General features: G+C 43.9%; 1 protein-coding gene across 3 annotated transcripts in view; it reads left to right on the top strand.

The window, feature by feature from the left end:
- FHDC1 (FH2 domain containing 1) overlaps nucleotides 1-26,431 on the top strand; it is a 51,994-nt gene that overhangs the window by 5,631 nt on the left and 19,932 nt on the right. The window contains exons 2-6 of one of the 3 annotated variants that reach the window (XM_058280952.1): nucleotides 2,833-3,637; nucleotides 5,736-5,869; nucleotides 12,765-13,342; nucleotides 21,287-21,348; nucleotides 22,010-22,112. In XM_058280952.1, coding sequence (XP_058136935.1) covers nucleotides 12,902-13,342; nucleotides 21,287-21,348; nucleotides 22,010-22,112 — 606 coding nt within the window. In that variant the 5' untranslated portion in view covers nucleotides 2,833-3,637; nucleotides 5,736-5,869; nucleotides 12,765-12,901. Of the gene's footprint in view, nucleotides 1-2,832; nucleotides 3,638-5,735; nucleotides 5,870-6,791; nucleotides 6,869-8,539; nucleotides 8,603-12,764; nucleotides 13,343-21,286; nucleotides 21,349-22,009; nucleotides 22,113-26,431 lie in introns of those variants that run through there. The other 2 variants (XM_058281007.1, XM_058280995.1) reach the window with 2 other exon arrangements.

Here is a 26,431-nt window from a genome sequence, read left to right as displayed (position 1 = left end):
AAGAAAGTGTTGGTAAGCAACCCCAAAACAGGGGCCAGCATGACATCCTGGACCATGGGAATGAGAATGGTCATATGCCTCCAGTGGCTACATCATCCCAAAGCTAATGGGCTTGATCTTGTAAGTTTCAAATGCCATCTAAGAAACTGCCACTTCCAGTTCTCACAATTATGCCTAGGACAACTAGAAGAGGTATGAGGAGAGGCACTGCCCTAGCTATAAACTCACAAAGATAATATAGGAAACAACAAGATAAGCATATGACAAGCAAAATAGAGACAATATTTAAGAGAGCCATTCTTTTATAGGCAAGTTCATTAATTACTTAGGAAATGAATTAAGTTTACAAGACTTTTAATATGTTCAATATCCTTCTGCATATAAATAATCTAGAATAGAAGAAATATTATTATATTCATAGGTATACAGGTACAGCACTTAAGACTAATCAATGTACAGGTTCCTCTTTGAGTTGCAGTTAATAGATCTAAGCTCCAGGTTTGTAATACCATACAAGTTGTCTCTCCATGGAAGCAGGCCATAATGCCAGTTGTGTCTGTTTAGGTTCTACTCACACTACTCTGGTAATTATTGCTCCACTTGGTATATCCTTCACACAGCCAGCATGCTGCAGCACCATTGGCCCTAGAGAGAGTCTCCAGTGTTTCACTGGCCTGGTTCATAGCGCTCTTTAGCACTATGAAACACAGTCAGTCTGCAGACAATGTCCACTGAAAATCTGGCCATATCGAGCCATTGCTGCCTGCTGTAGGAGTCTGAATCTTCAATGTACTTTCCATCCACTCAGGAGCCATGTCCAGAGATGTAGTAGATCCTTTTATTATTTTAGGGGTCATAGTGACCAACCTAGCCAATAACTCAAATGGAGAGGCATCATGCAGGGTGCTGGAGGCCTGGTTTGAATGCACAAGAGAGTTTGACAATACTGAAGTCTTTCTCTTAATTTTCTATACTCTTTCTAAATACTTCCAATGCAGTTTATAACATATTAAATGAACTTAACTATTTTTAATACTTTACTTTTTACTTCTATACCATTACGATAATTATGTTAGTTAGCAGGTATTTCACTTTAGCAATATAGGAAACACTACTTTCTCCATTATTTTATGAAAACCCAAGATTCCCAATGGAATCAAGATTATCTTCCCCCCTCACCACTTTAATATGCAGATTAAGGCAGACTCTGACAGGTTCCCTGTTATGAAGTTACTTTTTGTTATCAACATCAATTCAGGTTTCTATTTAATAATGGCTTCCTGGAAATAGCCATTTAAATATTTCAGTTTAGAAAATGCTTTTTCAAACTTCCCATAAATATCCATAACCACACAGATAATAGTTACTTCATCTCAAGACAAATTTCACCTTTACAGAACACATTCCCTTAATTAATGCTACCTTCTACAATACCTTCTACAACTTTCTATATTCATTCCAGCCTTGTCTTAGATATTTCCACTCTGAGTTTATGAAAACCAACCATCTTATCTTAGGACAAAATATATTCCCTTAATCAAACTTCTCAAATTTTAGTAAATATTGACTATGAATTCACTTCCATGAACCTTTTACTTCTTTCTGTATCCCTTTAAGTCTTCTATCCTTCATTCTGTTCAATGAAGAAAAAACTATTCATTTCAATTTAGGCCAAAAAAAAAAAAAGTTTGTAATAATTTCATTAGCCAAAAACTTAGAATTTTCATCATCTTAAAGATATAAAACATATAATGCTAATTTATTTTATTAGTACCCTATAAACCTAGGGAGATTACACCCAAGCTAAATAAAATTGAAACTATTATAATTTATGCAAGAAATGTGCTTTTTTCTTTCTTCCTCCACAGGGAGCTAAAACCTCTTTTTTTCTTTAATGAAATTAAAAAATTGTGAATAACCTTATAAGCATATTGACTTCCAAAATCTAGAATATGTTATAACTGTTTGATTTGTTTAATCATAATTTAGAAACATCTTTCCATAGCTTTCAAGGACTTTTTCTTTACTTACTGAAATTTGGCCATTGGATTATTACTGTCATCTGAAAAGCTGTTAAAATTTCATTGAGGAATTACAGGACAGAATACACAAAACAAAGTTTATTCTGCAATATCCCCTCTCTCCCTCTCTCCCTATCATTTTAATTTTCAGGCCTAGTAGACAGAATTCTAGGCTAACCTCATATTGTTTTCATAAGTCATTGGATTTCAGTCAAGTTTAGGAGAAGACTCTGGGGGCACAATACACTATTGAAAGATTATGGGAGAATTCAGGATAAACTTTTTAGTTTCTTTCCTTTAAATAGTTTCTTTATTCAGATTTTATGTGACAAAGTACCTGTATTTATTTCTAGCAAGGGAAATACCACTGACGCTGCCATCGGTGAAACATCAGGTTGAAAGCATTTAAAATTTAAAATTCTCCGAAATCACTACTGAGCATCACTACTTCCAAGTTTCTTCCTTGGAATGATCAGACCCTAGTCACTGGTTACTATATTTAAAGATAGCTCACAAGTTAACATCTTAGCTTACAAAAATAAAACATCATTTTGTTAGTTCAAAAATTGTTTGGAAAATGATAATAATGCATTATGTTTTGCCAGAAAGTATTTGATGCAAATTTATATTGATAGTGATGATAACAATTCTGCTAATTTTATTTATTTTATACTTGCTACCCTTTAAAGGAAACAAGGTCTAGCAATTTCTCTTAGAAATGGCTATTTATTAAAAGGAGGGTCAGTGAGACTTTGCATTTGTTTGCCAATCTGCTTAAATATATAACTAGCAGTTTTGTTTCTTTCTGCAGTTTCCCATTTTAAGGGACAATGACACAGCCTATAATCTAAATACTGAACAAGTGATCTCAACAGCTATATGTTTTAAGAAGAACAAAGATTAAGTAAATCTCAGTCTGTCTCAAAGAAACGGAGAGGTCAGTCTACCATCAGTTTGATGCCTCAGTTCTGTGCTGGGGGACTCATTTCACTGTGCCCATCTGGTTCCCTAGAGGACACATGAAGGCAGTTCCTGATTTAGACCTACTCCTTAAACAAACTTCAGACATACTAATAGCCCTGCTTTACAACTGTAAGGTATTCTTTGGAATGAATCCTGAAATCTGATTCATTTTGGATCGAAGGCTTTGTTTAGTGGCTCCTAATGACCAATTCAAATACAAAATGCTTGATGTAGGAGAAACTGAAAGCTGCTCAGCGTTGAAGAGATAAAAGAGAAAAGAACATGAACTGGGCGAAGGAAATGGAGCGATTTGGAAAGGGCAGCCTGGAAAGAGGAAACAGCATGCTGCTAACAGAGGAAAGCCAGGCAACAAAGAAATTCTGCAGGGCTTGGTGCCGGCATCTGGGAGAGCTGTGGGTTGCCCGGGCTGCACTGTTACTTACTCACTCTGAGATGTTTGGCTTCATTGGAAAAATGAGAGGTGGCTGCATTGCCTACTGTTCAACAGCCTCTACAGCAACGGTCACCACCTCCAAGCCACGAGTCCCGTGGCTGGCCTGACTTTGGGCACACTTGACTTTAGAAACCTTTCCAGCCTTCCCAGCAGACTGAGTGACTGCCACATTTGGGGGATCCAGCCAGGCTTGCAGATCGTAAGTGAAAGAGCACAAACTTAGGTGAGATGAGGATGTGGTTAACAATCAGCATATTAATAGATTAAGCACAAATTGTCCTCTGCAGTTTTAGAACCAATCAAACAAGCTATTAGCCCTATGTCAGACTCATGCTCTGCTTCATGCAAGTATTTTTGACCACTTCATATGTACAAGGCAGAAAGCAAGAGTCAAATAAGCATGACACGTTCAGAGGCAGCATACAGTGCTGCAAGAGTGAAATGAAAAACTTCTGTTGGATAATTGTGGGAGATGAAGGTAGTTTGCAGCCAGATAGACTGAAGAATCCTACCTTTTACCTATAGACACATATGTGAAACTATAGAAGGTTTTACACATGTAAGCTATGTGATGAAATCAGACTTTTAAAAACATAAAACTGACATCAGAGTTTCAGGGTGGATTTGGGGAGAAGAGTGGAGAAATAGGGAATTCACTGAGGCAATGGATGCAGACGTCCAATTTAACTTCTCTAAGCTAGAAGATAGAGAGTGGAGAAGTTTAAGGGTTGTGAGAATCAAGAGCAATAACACCTGACAAAAGCACATAATTACCAGTCCCCTTGTCCTCTAATTGGGGTGTGGTGGTGGCAGTAGATATGAAGTACAGGTATAAGAGATATTACTTGGGAAAAAGCTGCAAGTTTGGCAAATATGAGGTTACTTGGTTTCCTAGAGCTTCCATAACAAACCACAAACTGGAGAGTTTAAAATAACAGAAACTTACTGTATCAATGTTTTGGAGGTTGAAAGTCCAAAACCAAGGTAACAGCAAGGTCATGTTCCTTCTGAAACATGTAGGGGAGAATACTTTCTTGCTGCTTCTAGCTTCTGGCGTTTGCCGGCAATTGTTGGCATTCCTTGGCTTGCAGATGTGTCATTCCAGTTTCTGCTTCCTCCATCTTCACACGGCTTCTTTCTTGTCTCCATATCACATGGCGTTCTCCTCTTTGTCTGTCTCTTGTCCTCTACTTATAATACCAGTCATACTGGATTATGGGCTCACTCTAATCTTAATTTAACCAATCTACCTGCAATGACCATATATATATATTTTAAATCACATTCTAAGGTACTGGGGATGAAGACTGCAACATATATTTTGGGGGGACACAATTCAACCCATAGCGCTCAAATATAAGGAATTGCAGAGAGAAGAAGAACCCAAGAAAAAGCCAGAATTTCAAATTTAAAATACTTAGGTAGGGAAAAGAGAGTAGAGTACTAGCTTTGAAACAAAGATGAGTTACTTTTGGACCCTGAATTTGGGCTTGAGATAGTAAAGTGGCCATATGGATTTAAGAGTCCCTGACATTCAAGTAAAGCAGAAGTGGATTTACCTAGAAGCTAAAGTTGCCACACCCCTCATTCTCCCTGGACCCACAAAGTATTGTGTTTGTCTTTTTTTAATTTTTATTGCTTTTCTTTACAAATTTCTCCCTGCCTCCACCCAAGTTGTGCAAGTTTCAGGCCCCACAAAATCTGGACACATCCCAGTTCAAGTCAGAAGGCAGTATTCATGAATAATGGGACATAAAGAGTTGGAAGAGCTTTGCTACTATCCTCAAAAGTAAAGAAGGAGAAACAGAGGGCATTACAAAAACAGGGGGAAGGCCTGCTGCAGGGCAGGATGCTGCAGGGAGATCGAAGGGACCCAAGGGCTGAAGCGAGGTCCCTGGACTTGACCCTCCAAAGGGTGACTGATTTTAGGGTGCACTCTCAGTATAGCGTGGGGGAAGCCAGGTTCTCCTGATTTAGGAGTGGACGTGTGCAGTGGGTGCAGACTCCTCATCTGAGGAGGCTGACAGTGAAATTAAAGGAGAGGATGCCATTCTACCCCTAACTTTTTATGTGCTGTAATTTAACTGTTGCCTGTGCAGTTAATATTCCTTTTGGACTGTTTTAACTCCCTGAGCATAGAACTGTCTTTCTTTTATTACATTTTCCCACTCTATTAATTGTTGGATTCCTTTCTTTTCATGGTGACCATAGCATGATCCTTGGCAGAAAAATGGGCTTTGGCTGGCAACTTTTTTTTTTTTTTTTTAACTTTAACAGCTTCTCTTTTTCTACCCAAGGCTCGCTCAGGGCGCGCGGAGCTCTGTCCTGGCAAGAGGCTGAGAACCAGGGTGGAGAGGTGGAAGCGTCAAGCTCCAGAGGCTGGAAAGCCGGGTCGATTACCTGGGATCACCAAGCAGGGAAGGAGTCAAAGGTAAGGATGACTTCAACCCCACAGCAGGTGCCTCCCCACCCCGGCAACTTCACTGTCAATCAGCGATTTTACCCGGCATGGGTTTTCTTTGACTTCTGGCTTCACACTGTCTGGTGTCACAGATCACTTTGAAAAAAGATGCGATTAAACCATGCGCCTTTCCTCTTGTGTGAGGAGCCTTTCCCAGACAAAGTTCATTTGTGCGATCAGACCTACACGTCTTTTTGCGTAAATACAGCGGCACGGTTCCTGTTATCATCACTGAGGAGAGTTTCAAAAAGTGGGGAGGGGCGTAACAGAGAGGTTGTCTGCAAGCCCCAGGGAGGCGCTGACCTTGGGAAAGCCAGGGCCTGGGCAGTGCGCCCAAGTGCTGCCTAGTGCTCCAGGGGGAAGCGAGTGTGGGGCCGAGAGTGGCCTGGTGTGTGCTGTGTGTGTGTGCGCGGAGTGTGCGTGTGCGCACGTGTGTGCGGGGGGGGGGGGGGGTGCGCGCGCGTGTGCGCAGGGGAAGGTGCCCGGGAAGCTGCCGCAGAGGTTCCTTTGTGGGAGGCACTTGCGGGTTCAGAAGCCAGCTTGGCGTCTCCCCTCGCCTGTTCCAAGGGCCACCTGGCTCTTCTTCACAGCCCGGCTGTCTGCCTTTCCAGCTGCCCTCTTTCCCTCAGCGGCCCGGCGCCCAGCCCTGCGCGGGCGCTGGGGTGCGAGGAGCCGTGTGCCCGCGGCGGCTCCCAGACACCCCAGACCGCGCGCAGGTACAGGCGAACGCCGCGACGGTGGCGCTCGGAGGGTGGAAGGGGGAAGGGAGCGCGGGCGCGGGGAGCAGCCTGGGCTGCAGCGCTGTTACCTGAGGCACCCAGCGCGCTCCGCCCCGCGCGCCCTGCCCCCTCGCGGTCCTTGGCGGCTGGATCTGCAGTGACAGCGGGAAAGGCGGCGGCGCTGGGAGACGGCGGGCGGCGCGCGAGGGCGCAGTCAGCGCGGCGGGGACCCGGCCTGAGGGCCGCGCGGGTGAGTGTGAGCCGGGCGGCTAAGCAGGGGCGACCAGAGCGCGGGACACGGGGCGTGGGGGACTCCGGGCCCTCCTGGGGCAGAGGCCTGGCCTGTACCCGGCTCTGCGGTGCTGGGCAGGGCGGCCGATGACTGCCGAGTCTCGGCTTCCTCCCGGCCTCCTTGGGAGGGCTGGAGAGCACCTTGACACCTCCTTCACACCCACCCCGGGCGCTGTAACGGCCGCCCTTCCCCGGCCTCAGAGGACAGCGATCGGTTCCATGAAGCGAAGACGCACAGGTCTGGAGCCGCGTCCCGAGAATCGACTCCGTCGAGGGCCACACCCGGATTGGACCTGGGTCACCTGATTTAACCTTAGCAGCTAAGACTTTACGACAAAATGCACCCGCAGTTTATCTTCCGCGGGTCCGAGAATGCCAGAGCCCTGTACGGAACGCGTGCTCAGAAGCCGCGCTCGGGTCCCTCGCCAGTGGTCATGGAGGGTCCACGCGAGCCACTACTTCCGAAGGCTCCTGGCGGTGGGTGCGGGGATGGCGGGGACCGAGTCCAGGTAATGAGGACCAAGGACAAGGTGTTGCTCATTTCTTGAGCACTTGGTCTTGATGTGCCAAGTTCAGGTCAGAAGTTACGCCCCTTGCTAGAAGTTTGGGGATGAAGGAGTGTGTTGGAAGGTCACCCGCCGGCCTCTGTGGTGTCCCCAGCTCAGTGACAGCGGGCTTCCCGATTTACCCTCCAACCCCCAGTTTAAAACGCTGAGTCCTCCCTCCACATTATACTTTCCGGCTCTTTCTTGTTCCCCTTCGGCGAAGCCATAGTACGGCCGGGAAGCTTTCTCCCCAAGCCCAGGACACCTATCTCGGACACCCACCCGGGACTGGGAGAGTGGTTGCCGCGGAGGGTCGCGGAGCGGGGCGGAGCCCTGGCAGCTGTTGCAGACCCTTCGCCCAAGAGCGCGGAGACCCCACCCTCAGCCCTTGCTCCTCGAGCACTCTGACACCCCCTACCCCGCCCGGTTACTCCCCCCGGCGCCCCCTCTGGAAACTGTGCAACGCCCCGGGCGGAGGTGGCGAGTGTCGGGGTTAGTGGAGGGAGGTCGCGGGCTCTAAAGCCAGGGGCTCCAGGGGCGAGGGGGCGGGGCCTAAGCGACCCCCTCCCCCCCTCAACAGCCTGAGGGGCGAGGGAGTGGCCCAAAGCGCCGAGGGGAGTGGCGAGCTGGAGCGGGGACCACTACAGTCGCAGCTGCGCCAGGAGAGCGAGCAGTGCGCAGCGCTCCCGGGAGCGCGGACTCGTTCCTTGGCCGGGCATCGGCCGGGTCAGACTCCGGCTGGGTCCCTGCTCGGGGCCCCGCTCCTCCCGCATGACCAGCGGGTGGCCTCTCTCCAGGACGCGCCCTCGTGCTGCGCGGCCGAGCCTGCGCGGCGCGTGAGGGCGTCTGTCTCGGCGCAGCACCCTCGGCCGCCCGTCCTGCCGCGGTCCCGGCGCCCGCCCGCCGAGCACTCCTGCTCGGCCCCGATAAGGGACGCCCGCCGGGAGCTCGCGCGCTGCCCGCGGGGACGGCCCACTCGCGTCCCTCCTGCTGCCGCGGGACGCTGAACGCGCCTCCGGGGACTCGCGCGCACTCGGCGGCGCACCCGCCGCTGGACGGGTCTCGGGGCGCCCCGCGAGCCCTTGGTGCGGCCGCCCGCGGGTTCCGGATTGGGTGCGGCGGGAGGCTGCCGGGCCCGCGGCCTTTCGGTGAGTGACTCGTGCGGGGTGCCCGGAGCGGGGCGCAGGGTCGGGGGCTAAGGAGGCGGTGGACCCCCCGCCAATTCAGAGACCTAGGAAACAAATATGTGCCCGGGTTAACGTGAAAGAAATAGTGCCACATGGTGAATTTCTTCAGGACTTAGTGGTCAGTTTTCAAACAGCTGCTTGCGCAGAAACTACCCTAACGTTGGGCCGGCCGTGACCCCCCTCTGCTGACCCACAGTTGTCTTCCTGGAATGAGTAGCAAGCGCTTCCTTCCTTCTCCGAGCATCCTTTGGCTTTGTGTGCTTTTTGGTGTGGAGACAATGTGAGAACCCGAAAATGTACGTTCAAAACCAGGCTCTCTGCCTCTGCTCGCAGCAGTGTTGCTCTTAGGATGTTAGGAATCTGTGACATGTTTATGTTGTGCTACAGATTCAACACCCTGACTGGAAACAAACCGCCCTGGGCTTTTCTTTCAGGGCAGAACGGAGTGCCAAGGTGTAGGGTTGGAGATTGGCAGCTCCCATTTGGCTCTGTGGTTGTCTTGATTGACATTCTCTATTTAATCATCAAAGTGGGTGGAGGAGCCTTTTCCCAATGAGGTAGGGGAGTGAGCAAGATTTCCGTAGTTGAGAATCCTCTGTACTTTTCCTATCCTTTCTTCTCCCCCAAATAAAGTGGGACTGTTTTCCTCTGCCTCTTCAAACCGGGCTTGCTCTGCTCCCATCTGTCATCAGAGGGGTGTGGGCCAGCCCTTCCTGCCCCTACTTCATCCGTGACACATGTCAGGAACTGAGAGAAAAGGTTTTCTGGGGGATTTTCCTTGGCTTGGCGTTCCTGTTGCTTGTTGTTGACCAAGGCAGTGAGTGACCGGCTGAGTGGCAAGGCCCCTCCAACACTCTCAGGAAAGTCTTGAGCTCTAAACTGACCTTGAGAACAGGCTGTCTTAAATGCACTGCGAGGCAAAGCGTACCTGCTCTCTTTTCATCCCCCCCCCCCCTCACTCCCTTCAAGAGAGCAGCAGCGTTTCAGCGTTTCTGATCCAAGAGCAAAGTAGTATGGCTGTTAGGAAGGAGAGCTTTGAGGAGGCGGCCAAGGGCCCTCTTTGAAAACTCTCATGAACATACTCATTCCAAGTCGTTTTGCTTGTCAACCAACTAAAGGCTAAGGATAGGATCACAGTGTCCCCTTATTAAAAGTTTACAAAGTTAAAAGGTGCTCCACCGAGCTACGGCCTCCCCAGGAAGGTCCGCTCCTCAGACGCACTGCTGATGGGTTGTGATTTGCACTCAGGGGACCTGAAGAGAAGTTCTAATCTTCAGAGCCTAACAGTGGCAGTGCTGTGTTTTACTCAGGGCTAGGCATCTGTTCCTACAGGTCAGCCTTAGCAGCCTTCTTCCCTGCTGCTTAGGTACTCAAGTCTATAGGTGAGACATAAATGCAAGCCTGTCTCTGTCCTGAGAAGATTGATGAGACACTTGACATTTTTCAGACCTCAGAGCCAAGGCTAATTCTTTTGTCCCAGCTGGCGTTTGCCGGTTGTGAGAAGCAAGCAGTAAGTGTCCTCTGTTAGGACTGCTGCGGGTGCTCTTCTAGTGTACTTGGAGAGTATGTGTTTATGTCTTAACTATGGACAGTATCTTAGTAAATCAGGTGTTCCTTTTGTATCTTCTCTTTTAGTTTTTCATGGGACTCTTGAAAGGGTTACCATGTCCTTTGCTGCTTCCTTTTCCTATGTCTTTGACATTAGAAATCCTGGCTAAGGGAAGCCCTATGGAAGTAGTGCTGGCATTGGCATCTTAGCTGAGCATTGCTGGTGAACTGATTCATTAGGAGCTGTTGAGTGACTTAGGATTCTTGTATGTTACCCTTGGGGGAAAAAAATAGCCCAACAACATACCAAAAACTATGTTTGAATTTTTCTTTTGTTCCTTTAACTTTTTGAAAGAGCAGTCATTCTCAAGTTAGGACAGTGGTTAGAATCATGGGAATGCATAGCTAACATGGTCCACCTTTTGCTTTAACAAGCTTTTATCTGGTACTTCTTTTGTGCAAAGCACAATACTGAAAAAGGCTTGCGTCATTTGGGCTTTGAAATGAGAAGATAGTGATGTTTCACAGCCTCAGAATGTCTTTCTCACTCTTTTAGTATCTGTACATTTTCTTTGGGAGGTTTAACGGCATTTCTGTGCATATATTTATAAAGCATTGAATGAGTTATTTGCCTTCTAGATTGGAATTTTTTTTTTTAGCTTATCACCATTCTTAAAAGGAGTAATTTATAAAGTCAGCATATCTAAAACTGTAGGTGAATTGGAGGATTACCAACTCTTCTATAAATGGGTTATTTTATGTACAAAAGTATTTAAAAATATGTAAGGATAAACTGACAAAATTACCTGTACAGTCTTGAAAAGAGAAGAGTTCAAATATAACTATAAACTGTAATTGACAATGAGTCATTTGCTTTAGGGGTGCCAACTATGAAAACAACCTACTTATGCCCCTAATGATGATTATGTAAGCTCCTCTTAAAAGCCAGTTGCATCTCAAATGAACTACAAGTCAGCTTGGATAAATATTTTCAATTTTACTTATTTAAACATTTATCCAGTTAATAGTTGGAAATGCCATTTTTCTGTCCACATGTAGATCATTTTCACAACTTAAGTATTCAAATGCTTCATAAAAACATTTATTTTTGTAATATAGAGATAATTTAATACATAATCACTGAACATTGGGAAATTAAGCCAATCTCCCAAATCTAATAATTTAGATAGCAGAGAATGATAATATTGAAAACGTTTCTAGCAGCTAGGGATTACTTGGCATTTTTTTCTGTAAACTCAATGCATATGTTAATGCAAATGTAATGCCTGTGAAAATAAAGGGAAATTAGGTGTAAATATGGCACCAGTTTGTAGTTGTATAGCTAACTACTTACCAGGCTCCTTGGTAAGGACTATACATGCATTAATTTACTTTTATACAAACCAATGAAACAGGTATATCCTCATTATAGATGAGGATGCTGAAATGTAGGTTAAATATTCTACCTCACCTAAGAAGTAGCAGAACAAAGATTTGAGAAAAAACAACCTCTTTCCAGCATCTGCACTCTTATTTTCTAGTGCCAATCTTGCTTTCATACATGGTTCTGTACAAAACATTTCATAATAGTCAAATTAGTCGTATCAGATAGGTTACTCCTATATAAGCCAGTATTGTGTTTTTTAAGTATGAGCTCTGACAAACAATGCTACAAAAGGATAATTATACTTCAGAAGTCCAGTCTAAAAGGCCCCTGCATATGGCCTTTTGTGAGCTGAGAGAATCAGTTCTGTTTTCATACTCCCACATGGTCTGGGCACTCACTCTGCAGCCTGGATGGGGTCTGTTTCCTTGGCTCTCCATTTATCTCTCCTTCCAACTGAAGACACAGACTTGGAAGGGGTGATAGAAGTCACTTAATGTATCCCATCCTCGCGATTTTACAGATGAGAAAACTGAAGTCTAGCAGGGCAGAGCAATTTGTCTAAAATAGTAAGCAGTAAAGCTTGTTTTAGAAGTGGGGCCTTTAATCTTTATATCAAGTGTCCTTTTCTCTGTGTTGAAGGACAGCACATCACCAAGCAGATCAGGAACCTGGTGCCTCTGGCTGCAGGGAAATGAGTGAGGCCATTATTTTGCCATCTCCGAATGTCCTCCCTATTACATACTGGTTGGTAGGGGACATGTCCATATTGGAGAAAGGCAGTCTGCTTCATGCTTTAGCTTTGAAGCAACTTTCCCTAGGGGTTGGGCATCCATTGCTGGGAGAGAATGAAACAGTTAATGAGCAAGTAGCTTATTCATAAAATGAGCAATACTTGCTGAACCCATAGTGGGTTTGCAATAAATATGTGCTTTCTTGATTAAGGGAAAGTTTCAAAATCAGATTTGCTACTACTTCTCTGGCAGCATTTCCAGGTGGTAATATTTGCTTCACATTTAAGAAAACAAATTACAAGGGACTAAAGTAATGCACTTTCGGATGGGTTGCCCCCTCATTGATTTTTGATATCAAACTAATATGAGAGAAACAGACAGTTGCCTCTGAAGGGAAGGAAAAGCTAGTATTGCTATTTTCTCTGTGCTGATTTTAAAGTTTGCTTTATCTTTGTAGGTTTGGAAGATGCCACGCGACATAGTGGACTTTTTCTCTGACCACAGACTAGTGGGTGAAAAACTGTGACACAAGTTTGATGTTTCTGTCTGCTTCCCCAAGGTCAAGAAATTGTCTCCTTAGAAGGCTACAGTACTATGCATGTTATTAATTGCGTCTCCTTGGTCGGTGATAAAGAAAATGGGAATGTCACGACAGCAGCTGGATTAATGACTGGGCAAACCCCACCACCCGCCGCCCCTCCCCCTCCCCCTCCCCCTCCCCCTCCTCCCCCAACCCCTGTGTCTCCTGGGGGGCCTCCTGTCCCACCTCCTCCTCCAGGGCCACCCCCACCTTCTCACACGAACAAGTACAGCCACCTCGGTGAGAAAAAGCGGATGAGAAGCTTTTTTTGGAAAACCATTCCAGAGGAGCAAGTTCGTGGCAGAACCAACATCTGGACCCTGGTGGCCGAGCAGCAGCACAACTATCAAATCGATACGAAGACTATTGAGGAGCTCTTTGGTCAGCGAGAGGATAGCACCAAGGGGTCTCTTTCCAAGAGAAGAGGAACTTTACTCAAGGATGCTAAAGAAGAGGTAAGAATGGGATGTGGGAGGGTCCTCCTCCACACATGGCATTGTTTTGGGTTTGGAAATGTGCATACATTTCAGAACAGTGTTAGGCATCGGTAAGATATAAGAGGCTGTAAGCAAATGTGCTCTGGAAATGATAAAAAAGGTCTTACGTGTCGGGCTCGTGCTGAGTAATGAAGAAGTGTAGGAAGTGTGCATGCCGCGTCCTCTCAGACATCCCGGTGGGCTATGAGCTCATGCTGAGAACATGCTCTTGGGAGCCTTTGCCTTCTGGCCCCTCAGCACTGCCCTGTCGAACCACTAACACATCTGCGTGGTTTCCCCTGGTGGAGAAATTCTGCTTAAGTCCAGGACTGTCTCCTTTTATACAAAGAAACTAAGTTCCTGAACTCAGTTATCTGGGATTATCTGCCAGGGACAAAATGCCTTTTGTTAAAAAAAAAAAAAAAAATAGCATCATCAACTAATGTATATCCTTAGGATTTTAACCCTGACTTTCCCTTCCAATTTTCTTTCAACAAGTGTTTTCGAGATGGCCTTTATGCCTCAGATCTCTGAATAAGTTATGGCCACTATGGAACAGAGATTTCGGAGAACCAAATCATAAAGCTATTTTCAGATAGGCTTTGTAGGAAGCATATGTCTCAGCTAACACTAAATGTGTTACTTTAGGAAAAAAATAAAGTTAACCATTTAAAAGAAGTTAACTGAAACCAAGACCCCAAGAGCTGCAGAACACCCTGTATTACAGTAACGGAAATAAAAACTGCATTTATCAGATGTTTAGTTTAGAAAGATGAAAACTTAGGTAGAAGAAATAATAGGAAACCAAGAATTAAAAGAAAAGAATGCTGCCTCTGCCTCCCCCCCTTCCCTATCACCACCATAAAAAAAGCAGAAAGTGATTCGAGGTTATCAGGCGAGGGTGGGGAATGTATGTTTGTTGAATATGGAGTATATGTAAATAGTAATTTTTAAAAAGCAGCAAAAGCCCATCATTTAGAAAAATCTGTTGCAAAGGAGCAGAGAAAATAGGTCAGAGATAGAGCTGACTAGATAAGAGAATGGGCAGGGCCCTGGAATGAAGTTGTAGCGCAATGCATTATTGAATGCATTATTGAATGCATTACTGAATTCTTGCACCAACCATGTTGACCTCTTTTCTCTTTCTGGCTCAGGAGCATTTTAACTCCTTTACTCCATTAATTCACTTGGGGACCCTTAAAACTGGTTGTATGATCCCCTGTTGAAATAGCCCAGGTCTATTTATTATAAAATGCAGAGAACCCTGGGATTAGAATTGTTTAAGTGTGAACTATAAAATAAGTTTGAGAAGGAAATCTTCAGGAGAAACTTTAGTGTCCTCCAGTGCTGAACAGTGGATGTCCTTGTTTCTTTTCTTTCATGTAAAGTCCCTTTTATCTTAAAGTATCCTTTCAATATTGGGAGGAGCAATAAGTCATTTCCTTAGTACCCTGGCCTTTGCCCCAGTTTCCAACAGAGGTTCATTATCATACGGTAGGTCATCTCTAACCATTGTCTCCTAGCTCTACTTACTGAAAGTCAAGAGTATTCAAATAAAAATTGAATGGACACATCTGGAAGCTTAATGTGACAGGAAAGCACCTATAACAGGCAAGATGGACTCACAGTACCCCCCAGGAGACAGCTGGCCAAGTCCTTTGTAAATTAGGGAAATGGATTTTGCCACATGATAGTTCAAGGGCCTGTATGGGAATTGCTGCTTTAGGTTTGTGAATTAAAGAGAGGCTAAGGACCCCTCAGGGTGGGAGGGAAGTACAGGGGATGTGGCATCTTTTCCCAACTCTGGTGGAAGCAGAAAGATCCATTTCCAGGCCAGATCTAAAATTCAGGAAAAAAGTCTTTCCCCTCGTCCTCCACCCCTGCATGCCAACCAGATCTTTACTTCTAACATTGTAGATTGTAATCTGAGAGACAACATACTAGACAGGAAATTAAATCACCTTGACTCTGTATCATAAGATAATCTAACTCTCCCACCTATTCAACATTCAGGGTATGATAAATAGTTTAGGTAGATAGATTTAAGTGCACACATTGTCATATAACAGAGCTTATCCAGCATTATTTTCAACTCCAACATGGCTAGAAGTATTATATATACTTTTTTTTTTCCAGTAAAAGGGTAGAATGCATGTTATTTTCTTCCCTCATTAGACTTTCTTTTAAAGAAGTTACAGTTCTGCAGAGCTATAGTCTAACAAGAATCAGCAATAAAACTTCCAATTCACTCTGTAATAAGTGGAGTCCTAGGCTGAACATTATAGTCCTCACTGTCTGTTCATGTGGGCTGGAGAATATCCTAAACAGCATGTTCAGCAGAAGGACAGAGCCTGAACCTAGAAACTCAACAGGTTACAATACAGACCATAATTCTGGAGGTTCAAATGTGCTGAGGATTAGAATGTGTCCTCCTGAAATATAATAACCTCCTAGAGAAACAGCCTGACATCATGTGGTTGGCTATTATTTTAAAGGGCTTATAAAGCATTAAAATAAGTTTCATTCTACTGCAAAGGAAGAAGCTGCTGGAAAATAAGAAAGATTTGGGTTTGGAAGTGAGTGAATTTAGAAAGAAGAACACCTAAAATAGTGAGTTAGAACATTTAGTAGGGGGGAAACAGCTCATAAAAAATGACTATCCTTGTTATCTTTATTAACCTAAAAATTAACTTGAAAAGACTACAGATGTGATAGGATAATAATAGCCAAATTTTAATAAAATAATTTGAAATCACAAAGTTTTGTTACTGGATGTATTATTCAACCAAAGCGGTGCTGATGCAAAACACAGATACCAGGCCATAAAGCATAAGTTACTTCCCTCACCAAAGTCTACTTCCATGTGTTGGAGCAAGATGGCTGCCGACATCTGCGAGGGTTCAGGCTTCCTGGGTTCCTCTCTTCTAGGATCTTGCTTCTTCCTGGGCCCAGGGTTCCTCTCTTCCTGGGGCTTGCTTCTCTTTCCTCTGTGAGCTTACTTCCTGGGGCTCTGGTTAAGGCTTCAGCATTAAACTCCAACATCAAAACTGCACATCAAAAAACCTTCCAACTCTGTCCTTTGCCATGCCCTTGGTGGGTGGGGACTCTATGCCCTACTGACACAAGAGGTTTACTTGATTACTTAATCCAATATAATATAATATAATCCAATATAATCTCATATGCCCAGAGGAAGAGACCAGTTTACAAACATAATCTAATAATTCTTTTTGGAATTCATCAATAATATCAAACTGCTACACTCGGGGTAATAATAAACGATTCAGCTCACACTCCATCTTCTTTTCAGAGTTTACTCTCTCATCTTCTGAAAAGTTCTGTAGTTACCCGTCCATCAGTTAGCAAAACAAAATTCCTCCACCCCCTTCCCATTCCCCTGGTCCTTATACTGGAGTTGGTTGGGTCCATACTTGTCTCCACAGTTCAGGACCATGTCTTAACTGACTGGTCTCCAAAGGAAATTATAGTAAATGGAACTGAACTGGACAAAACTGAACCAAGAGAGCAAAAGGACTGTCTTACAAGGTATCAAAAGATCAAAATTGCGATTCACAAAGAAAACACAAATGTTGAAATGCTTGAGGTCATTCGCTATAAAGACTGTAGCAATATTAGACTGAGCAGATAGGAAATAACTAAAGTAGCTTATGAGAAAATGAGAGAAAGAAAGGGAGAGAGGAAAGAAGGAATGAAGGAAGATTGATTTTCTAATATTATAAGAATGTTTTTTTGTTTTTTTATTTAATTCCCCTCCCCTCCCCCGGTTGTCTGTTTTCTGTGTCTTTTTGCTGCGTCTTGTTTCTTTGTCCGCTTCTGTTGTCGTCAGCTGCACGGGAAGTGTGGGCTGTGGGCGGCGCCATTCCTCGGCAGGCTACACTTTCTTTCGCTCTGGGCGGCTCTCCTTACGGGGTGCACTCCTTGCGCGTGGGGCTCCCCTACGCGGGGGACACCCCTGGGTGGGGCAGCACTCCTTGCGCGCATCAGCACTGCTCATGGGCCAGCTCCACATGGGTCAAGGAGGCCCGGGGTTTGAACCTCGGACCTTCCATGTGGTAGGCGGACGCCCTAACCACTGGGCCAAAGTCTGTTTCCCTATAAGAATGTTTTATTCTCCCATGCTATAATTGACAGGTATATCTGTCAATCCTTCTCAACTTGTAATGGTCCTAGTATGTTTCAGAATTCTGGGACCTACTCACAATCCAGAATTATAAAACTTTAGTTATATGCCCGAACTGGGTTTTGATTTCTTTCCTGAGTTAGGGGAGGAACAATTCCCAATGGACAGCCAACCCAAAATAAGAAAATGAAAAACCATTGAAGACAAAAGCGAAGTCCATATTCGAGGATACAGGAAGATTCTAAAAATTTGTGCTTTTTAGAATTTGAAGTGAGATTGAAATCACCACTTCTTAGTTTCGTTTAAGTAGGAAAGCAAGTCCTTTGTGACATACTGAAACAAAAGTGGTTTTAAAAGTTTTCTTCTTCTGTTTAAGGACATAAAAGGCAAATTTTGTAGTGGATTGATACTAGGTGAAACTGTAAGAATTGCAGTAGGAGAAACTAGGAGAGCTTATTTGGAGATTTTATCAAGAGGAGCGGGGTAGCCTGCCACAGGCTCTTTTCTGTCCCAGCCGCCATGGCAACCTGTGGGGTAACTGTCAGCCAAGCCATGTCTCCCTCACTGGAAAATCCTTAGAATGAGTTAATGCATTATCTTACATTTTAGCTCCCCTGTACACCAGGAATGGTTTAACTTTTCTGAGGGAAAATTAGGGGTTTTCATGGAAAAATGAATGCACTCTGTTGGGCATTAATGGTACCTGATTTCAGGGGTGGTCCTGCCGTTTCCATTCAAAATCCGTAATCTCTTCATGTATTTAGAAGAAGAGGTTGTGGATGGATTGGAAATGGCGGGAGGGGCGGGGGCGGGGTTGGTTCATCTCTGTTCCCAGTGTGGGCTGTATCCTCTGACTTCTTTTCATTTATTTATTTAAAATTTATTCCCCTACCCCCCCAGGTTGTCTGCCCTCTGTGTAACTCGCTGTGTGTTCCTCTGTGTCTGCTTGTACCCTCAGCAGCACCGGGGAACTGCGTCTCTTTTTGTTGTTGCATCATCTTGCTGCGCCAGCTCTCCGTATGCGCGCGCTGCTCCTGGTAGGGCTGCGCTTTTTTATTCACGCTGGACGGCTCTCCTAGGCTCTCCTTGCAGGGCGCACTCCTTGCGCTGCGTGGCACAGCACCCCCTGCGCGCGGCAGCACTGCACGGGGGGGGGGGGGGGGGGCCAGCTCACCGTGGACCCTCCTGTATGGTAGGCAATCACTCTATCCACTGAGCCACGTCTGCTTCCCTGTCCTCTGGCTTGTAAGCTTGTGCAGCCATCGAGTCTCACAGGGATCCCGTGTGCAGATTCCATTGCTCTGAATGACTCCTCACCACCACCTGATCCCACAGGGATTTGTTTCTGAATTGCCCAGCTTTGAGACTGGCAAGCATTTGGAAGTAAGATAAGCTGATTTACATGTGTAGTGACAATCCTCTTTATAGGACTTCAGCAGACACTTTTATAACACTGCTTCAGAAGGATCAAGTGTGATAACCTTTGAGAAAGAGAGCCTGGTGCATCTAGGGACACCAGAAGAGAGTGGGGCTGTCCCTGGCACGTTATCAGTTGTCTTGTTTGCACGTTGGTTGGATGAGTCCCTGTACGGTGCGCAGTCACGGCCAGCTCAGGTGTTTCCTCAGGAGTCCCACTGAAATCTTCCCATCATTGACTGGTTTCCGAAGCCCTGCCTCTTATTAGGTGGGAAAATAGCTACTTCTTCGGCCTGTGGCTACGTCTTTGTTGAGCCCGTGGCTGCTCGTGTAGGACAAGGGAAGTGCTCAGGCGCTCACAGTCTTAGCTGTGACAACATGAGTTCTACCCATCACCCAACAGATCTGCAGCTCTGGGGCCAGCCACTGTGGATGGCCTTCTACAAATATGCTCTGTTCCTGCACAAACATCCCCATGTGATTGATAACCAGACCGCTGGGGCAACATTTGCCATGCCTCTATAGAAAGCTCAGAGATATTAATAGTCACAGGAAATAGAGTCAAGAGGAATCAGAGAGACCCAGGCTAACATTTCTGCTCCAGCACTGCTTTGGATAAGTTAGAAAATGACATTTCTGAGACTCAGTTGCCTTATATTTCAAAAGGGATACTAAGCGTAATTTTCTCTATCACTTTTCCAGCAATAATTGTTGTGGACCCAGGTCAAGTGTACAGAGTCCCAGAGGACTGCGGAGTAAAGAGGAGGAAGGCTGGGAGGTGTGGGACGGTGCTGCCACCAATCGTTAAATATAGTAGTGGGAGGTGGCAATTTAATGGGAGAAAATAAAACAATTCCTTTTCCCATTCTGGTAAGAAGTGATACACGGCAAGTTCTTCAAATATGTATATGAATCTACCAATATACCTGTTCTCACTTGTGATCTTTCAGTGTATGGATTATAATAAACACAGTGTTTTCTGATGTGAGCTTTCCTTGCTAAAGAGTATTAGGTTTGACAGGTTTTATTTTCACTCTTTCCTTTCTTCCTCCTCTCCCTTCCCTTCATGCTGAACTTGAACTGAAATCTCTGCATAGGATTCCAATAACGAGTCTGCCCTTTTAGCTTGGGAGTTTATTTTATGGCTGGCAGGTGATTGTGTTAACATGGAATAAACCCTTAGGTGAGTAAATAATGTGATTGTTTAAGATTAGTCTTCAAAAGAAGGCAACTCTACCCTTGTAAAAATTTACCCTGATAGCCAGGAAGTGACAAGAACATTGGGTTAAGTCTTGCTGCTTCCCAGCATTCTTATAAACTGAGAAGCAGGCAAAGAGACCAGGAATTTAGTCTGAAACCTGATTCTCTTTCATTCTCAATGAATAACATACATTTGGAAAGGAAGAGCATATAAATACCATTTCTGTTTTCGTCAGTCTCTCTTTACCAAAAAACAAGTGGAAAAAAATTGCAGCAGTTTTAAGATTATCTTTCCTCCATGTAGCATGGATATTTACTTCCAGAGAAAGAATGGCTTCTGCATTTTTTTTCAAGTTCTAATTTCTAGTCTGACAAAACCCTTCCAAGTTATTAATTTTGAGCTGTAAAAACCTGTTATAGCCCAAATCTGAGTTTTGATGGTACACCATATTTCATTAAATATAAGATGCTGTGCATTGTAAGAACCATCCTGATTCCAAAGCTGTTTAAATGTGAAAAAAATATGCCTCTTATGTAGAAGTTTGTTGTTTTGTTGTTGTTTTCCTTTTAAATTAATGTAGGACACTTCCTTACCTCCTAAAAAGTGCTATTGGACATATATTTACTTTTCAGTTAAATGAAATTTTGTCTTAGGAAAAAAATGGAGAATTTTATGATGTTTCTGAACATAACAGATGTTCTTTTACATCCTTAAATTGAGGTTGGGACTCACTCTGCAATCCCTTCAGTTATTTTTTACTTTCTCCATTCAAGTCTTATATATTTCTTATAGATTAAGTCATCTACTTCCAAATTGCAGCTTTTAAGTATGGGCTATATTATTCTAAGAGAAAATGGCTAAATTAAATTTTTAAAAAATATACATGATATGTTAAAATGATATAAAATACATGAAAATCTATGTATAACTGTTGCATATGAGGAGAGATGATATTGCAGAAAATTCAGGGAGATAGTAATAAGTTAACTTTAAAAAATGTTTGTGAAACTATATTGAAACTATTAAATCACCAGATTTAAATATTGGGAATTATTCTCTTACAAATTAATTTTATAATTTACTTTGCTAGGATTAATTCTCTTTTTTTCCTCCATTCTTTTTATTTGTAATTTAATAATCTTACATGTCTGGGTTTTTTTTCCAGATTACTCTCTTGGATGTAAAACGGAGCATGAACATTGGGATATTTCTTAAGCAGTTCAAGAAGTAAGAGTTTTTGCATCCATTTGAAACTTTGTTAATACTTGTGCTGTCAGCATCAAAGTCTGTGGGTGTGCCTGAGCTGAAATTCAAATTGTAATATGAGTAGAAATCATGGCTCATGCCTTTAAATCCTTCCTAGACACTTGGTTTGATGATTCTGCAAGTATCTTGTCACGTTCCTTCATGAAAACCTAATTCAGTGGCTTGAAGTACAGGGAGAATTGTCCTGGGGCATCTGTCCATTCAGGCCTGTCCTGTCAGGGAATTTATAGGTTCATCTTTAGTGTTGCCCCTTGAGTGTCGGTTGGAACTGGTGAGTCAAACAGCAGTTAAATTCAGGTGTTCTAAAATGGAAAGGAGAGGGCTCTACAAGAGTTCCAGTGAGACCAAAGAGGATTTTTTCCTACCCCCAAAGACTTGTGGTGGCCGTTGCTGCCTGTGGCCTCCCTGTGGTGCCAAGGATGGCTCTCTGGGGGGAGGGTCCTCTGGGAGGCGTCTCGGGACCCCTGTTTCTCTGGCAGTGGTGCTGGGTCAGCCCATCAGGCTGGGAAGAAGGGAGGGATGTGAGGAGGGTGGGGCTGATTCGTTTTAATTTCCACTGGCTTGTAATTCTTTTGGCACTCCAGCAAACGTGAAATGGAATCTGATTAATTATCTTTTCAAGGTCTCCTCAGTCCATTGTAGAAGATATTCATCAAGGGAAAAGTGAACATTATGGATCAGAGACACTGCGAGAATTTCTTAAGCTTTTGCCAGAATCAGAAGAGGTAAGGAATTTGGCACATGAGTTTTAGATGTGAGGAGTGATGATAAAAGCTTAATATTTTTAAGAGTGTCAGAACTCACATTGGAAGGGCACTCTTCTACCCAGAGGCAGAATTTTTTTCATGGAAAAGTGGACAGTGATTTGCCAGAACAGAGCATGGGTTATGGAGGCAGAGAATCTAGAGTAAACTTTGAGCTGTACGCTTAACTCCAAGACTTGGCCACACTTCTTAACACCTGTGAACTTTAGGTTCCTCACCTGTAAAGTGAGAATAATGACATTTACCTCGTGGAATTGTCAAGATGAAAAAACCCTAGATATGCATCTAACATGGTACTTGGCATATGGGAACTCTATAAAGTTCAGTTCTCTTTTGTTATCTAACAGTGATCTTCTTTGCCTTGGGCTAGCCTGAGTTATTTTATAATACATCGACTTTTTTAAAAGAAAAAGAAAAAACCATTTTTGGATAAAGATGCTCTAAAAATTTGGAGAGGTGGGTAAACTGTTAGTAAATATTGTAAACATAATTGCAAAAAACTGGAAACTTCTGCTATAGTGATACAACACCATAATATAAAGTTATTGATTTTTGGGAGACCAAATTAACTGAATTGTTGAATGGTGAGAAGCTTGATTGGAAAAGAAACCAGAAAAATAATTTTCTAAAACCTTCCAAAATTGTGATTTTGTCCTTTGTTTTTGAAGTGACCCTTGAAAAAATCTGGTAAGAAATTATGCAAATGCATAAGCTTTAAACATTTAAATAATATGGAGTCTTATAAACTAAAAAGTGTAGATTGTCCTTTTTATACAGTCAGCCCCTTTTGCCCCCTCCCACTCCTCTTCCCAGAGGTCATTTATGGATTTACCTGATCTTTGGAGCCTTTAATAACAAGAGAAATACATTTGCCCTTTTCTTTTTAAGCCTGTCAGTGTTAAACTCAAAACACCAAGTTCAAGGTCTGAGTGGGTAATTAGATATTCAAAGTACATCTGCGAACCTGAGGCTCTCTCTACCTCTTTTCTCTTTGCAAATTAAGTGTAATTTGCGTAGGCCGAGACTAATTAACGGCATTTATTAATGTTAGTAAAGGGTCTTAAAGTCTTAAGGGAAAGGTACGTTAAATCATAATTTACCCCAGATCTTACATACTGAACAGTCCTTAATCTTCCTTTTATGTAAAGAACAAGAGTTTCAAAATCTTTAATTAGGATTTCTTGGCTTAATGAATTTCAGTTTTAAAGAGACAAATGCTCTAGAAATCTTACCCCTGCTTGGGCTTTTCCGTGACTCTTCCTTAGGACTCCTAACTGGCCTCATGGTGTTTTTCCCAAGTGAGGATCAAATTTGATAATACGTGTGAAAGTGCTCTGGAAGCTCTACATTTCTATCTAAATGGAAGTTAAGCTTGAGGGAGGCTGCAAGCTTCATGTCCTGTAGAGGTGGAGATTAAATCCAGTTTTCTTAATAGCTTCGTTCCTAATTTAAAATCCAAAGGCGGTTTGAGAAAGCAAAGGCTGTGGAAGACCAGGGCTTTTTTAAAGAAGCAAATCAGCTGTCAAACCTCTCCTGTTTTAAAGAACTCTGTGTTTTGAATCCTGAGGGATATAATTCAAAAGAAAACGTTAAGGGCAAGATGGCTAAAACCCAGCCCTCCTAAGCGCTCCCTGGGTCCCCGAGGCCCTCTCTCACCCCCCAGACAATTAGCTGACCCGGGTGACTGTGTCCTGCTGAGATGAAACACTGGCGTGGGATCCTGAAATGCCTCCCAGCTGCTGAAACAGCCCGCAGCTGTCCCTGCCCGCAACGCCTGCGGTAGGGTCACCTCCAGTCTGAATATCCGACAGCTCGGTCACACTTCTCCTTGTTTACATTTCTGACTCCTGGCTTCTGCTCACCACACCCTCCAAACTCCTCCAGCAGGAACACCCTGATAGCCCCCAGGGCAGCTGGATGCCCCTCCCTAAGCCAGATCCCTAAGAGCTGCGTGGTCGGCGGAGCCTCAGTGAAAGCTGAAGCTTTTGTCTGATGACTGGAGTGGCTGCAAGGACACACTGGCTTTGTGGCGCGTGCCCGGTGGCCCCCGTGTCTTTGGTCTCCGGGTGAAGGGTGGTGGATGGGGATGAGGCCGCGGAGGAGGCAGGGCCGAGTAAGAGATGTTTAGGAATGCGGCTGAAATGTGCTAATGCATGAGTAACTGTATGTGTAACCACGTTACTGCGCCTGGGGTGTAACTTGTGTGCTCATTTTTTATCACAAGAAGGAGCTAAACCTTTATTAAGTGCCCCATGTTGCAGGCACTGAACAGGGCAAAAAAATAAAGGAAAACGAGGTAATGTATTTAATATGCTTAGCCCCGTGCCTGGCACATAGAAGGTAAATAAATTATAGCTATTTACTATTTTTATTTTATGGGTTTTTAAAAATTTAATCCTCATAACGTTATAAAATATTCCTCAGTTGACAGTTTTCCTCTGAGGAAGGAAGGGCAAAGGCTGTCAAAACGATGCCTGGCCCTGCTTCCCAGCCTTTCCATCATCCAGCGATCACAGAGTCCGGGCGCTTTAGGTAGCACTGGAACGTCCCTGTCCTCTTATCAGTGTGCTGAAAAATAGGAACGGAAATGGCCCTTTTCTCTCCTGTGTTCCCAGCTGACAGGCCAAAGGCAGAGTAATTTGTGTTCAGGAATTTTCCTGCCCTCCCTCCACTACCAGTGTGTTTGTTCATCTTTACTCAAGTGCATGGTTAAAACGTGAAGGCCTGGGAGCTGCTGTCGTTGAGCACAGCAGTCGGTGTGCTGGGAGGAGGGCGGGGAGGAGCGCTCACAGGAGCCGGGTGCAAGCCTGTGTCCTGGGATCGGGGACACAGCCAGGTGGCTTGAGTTGCCTCCACTGCACGTTTTATGGCCTCTTTCCTACCCTCTTTGTTTATTCTGGGAGGAAGACCCAGGGAAATCCTGCTATTTCAAGGCCACGCGAGTAGTTAGATAGAATGAAGGGGGCCTGTCCTGTGGAACGCGTCTTCAGGAGCACGTTGTTTGCTTGTAGGACAGAAACTGGGCAAAGCCACAGCCGTAAGTCACTTGGCTCAGCCAACAAAATTATGCCTAACCACGTTCTAGAAATGCTTTTTGATCACGTCTCACTGCCTCTCTTTTTAACCTCCCCAGCCACTGCGAAGGAGCGGTAATCCCCCTGAATGAACATCCATCTCATTTTGAAATAGAATTAAGAACTATGGACACGGCGTTTAAATTACGTACCGTCTTTCCATCACCATTCTCTTGAAAACCATAAACATTTTTAGCCCTGTATACTTAAGTGAAGGATATTAATCATTGCTCAGTTACAGTTTAGCACATGTTTAATAGAAATATTTACTGATTTTACTTAGCATGACCTGTTCTTACGCTTTACATTGAAAACTGCCATTGCTTTCAGAAGCTTCGCACACGCTACATATATGGTTTTATAAAAAGCACAGCCTCATGCTGCCCCTGCCCATATATAGTGAACCGTTAAACTCTAGTTCAGAAAGGATCAGAATCCATCCTGTGGCTTTCTCAGTTCAGAAACTAGGCACCAGTATGGGGTTAGCTGAACTAGAAGGTTCATCTGCCAATAAATTCAGTAAGTAAGTGGTAAATTCACTTTGGGGCCCTACAGGTGGAATAAATAATACAATTCTGTAAACAGTTATTCTCTGCCTAGAAAATAAATTTTCAACTGTGTAGTTTTAAGGACCAGAATTATTACTAGGGCATGAATTTGCCCTGCCTTTTATATTTTCGGATAATTTATGTACCTATTTCAGGGAAGGGACTTTTTCCAAATATTCCTCCTTTAATCTTTGCGAAGTGTCGTTTTCTATTTTTAAAGAAACTTAGAAATCATATTATTTTTACAGGCACCCAACATAATCCAGGGGGTGACAGAAAGTAAACTTTTTAAAGAATAATAAAGAGTAGAAAGTGCTTGTTGGAAAGAGTTAGCTGCAGTGATAAGCTGTATGCCTTGCCAGGATTATCAAGATACTACCTACCATAAAGTATTTTTGTGGAAACAAACAGTGAACTTAGAAGGGTGTTTGCCATTGTATAGATCCAGTTTTCTGTGTGGGAAAGGCGTGATTTATTCTCTTCTGTTTGAGAACTTTTCCTGGGGGAAGCAGGAACCTCTTCACTCCCACCCCCACCTAATGGCCCTTTGGCTATATACCTATGTCAGAACTCTTTTTCTTTTTTATTACAATTGAAAAAAATATTTGTTTGTGGGTATTTTAGTTTAATTTTTAAATTTATTTTAATTTTAGTTTAA

Source organism: Dasypus novemcinctus, chromosome 1 (genome assembly GCF_030445035.2).
Source record: "Dasypus novemcinctus isolate mDasNov1 chromosome 1, mDasNov1.1.hap2, whole genome shotgun sequence".
NCBI classification, from domain to species: Eukaryota; Metazoa; Chordata; class Mammalia; order Cingulata; family Dasypodidae; genus Dasypus; species Dasypus novemcinctus.
This window is presented reverse-complemented; position numbering and strand designations above follow the sequence as displayed.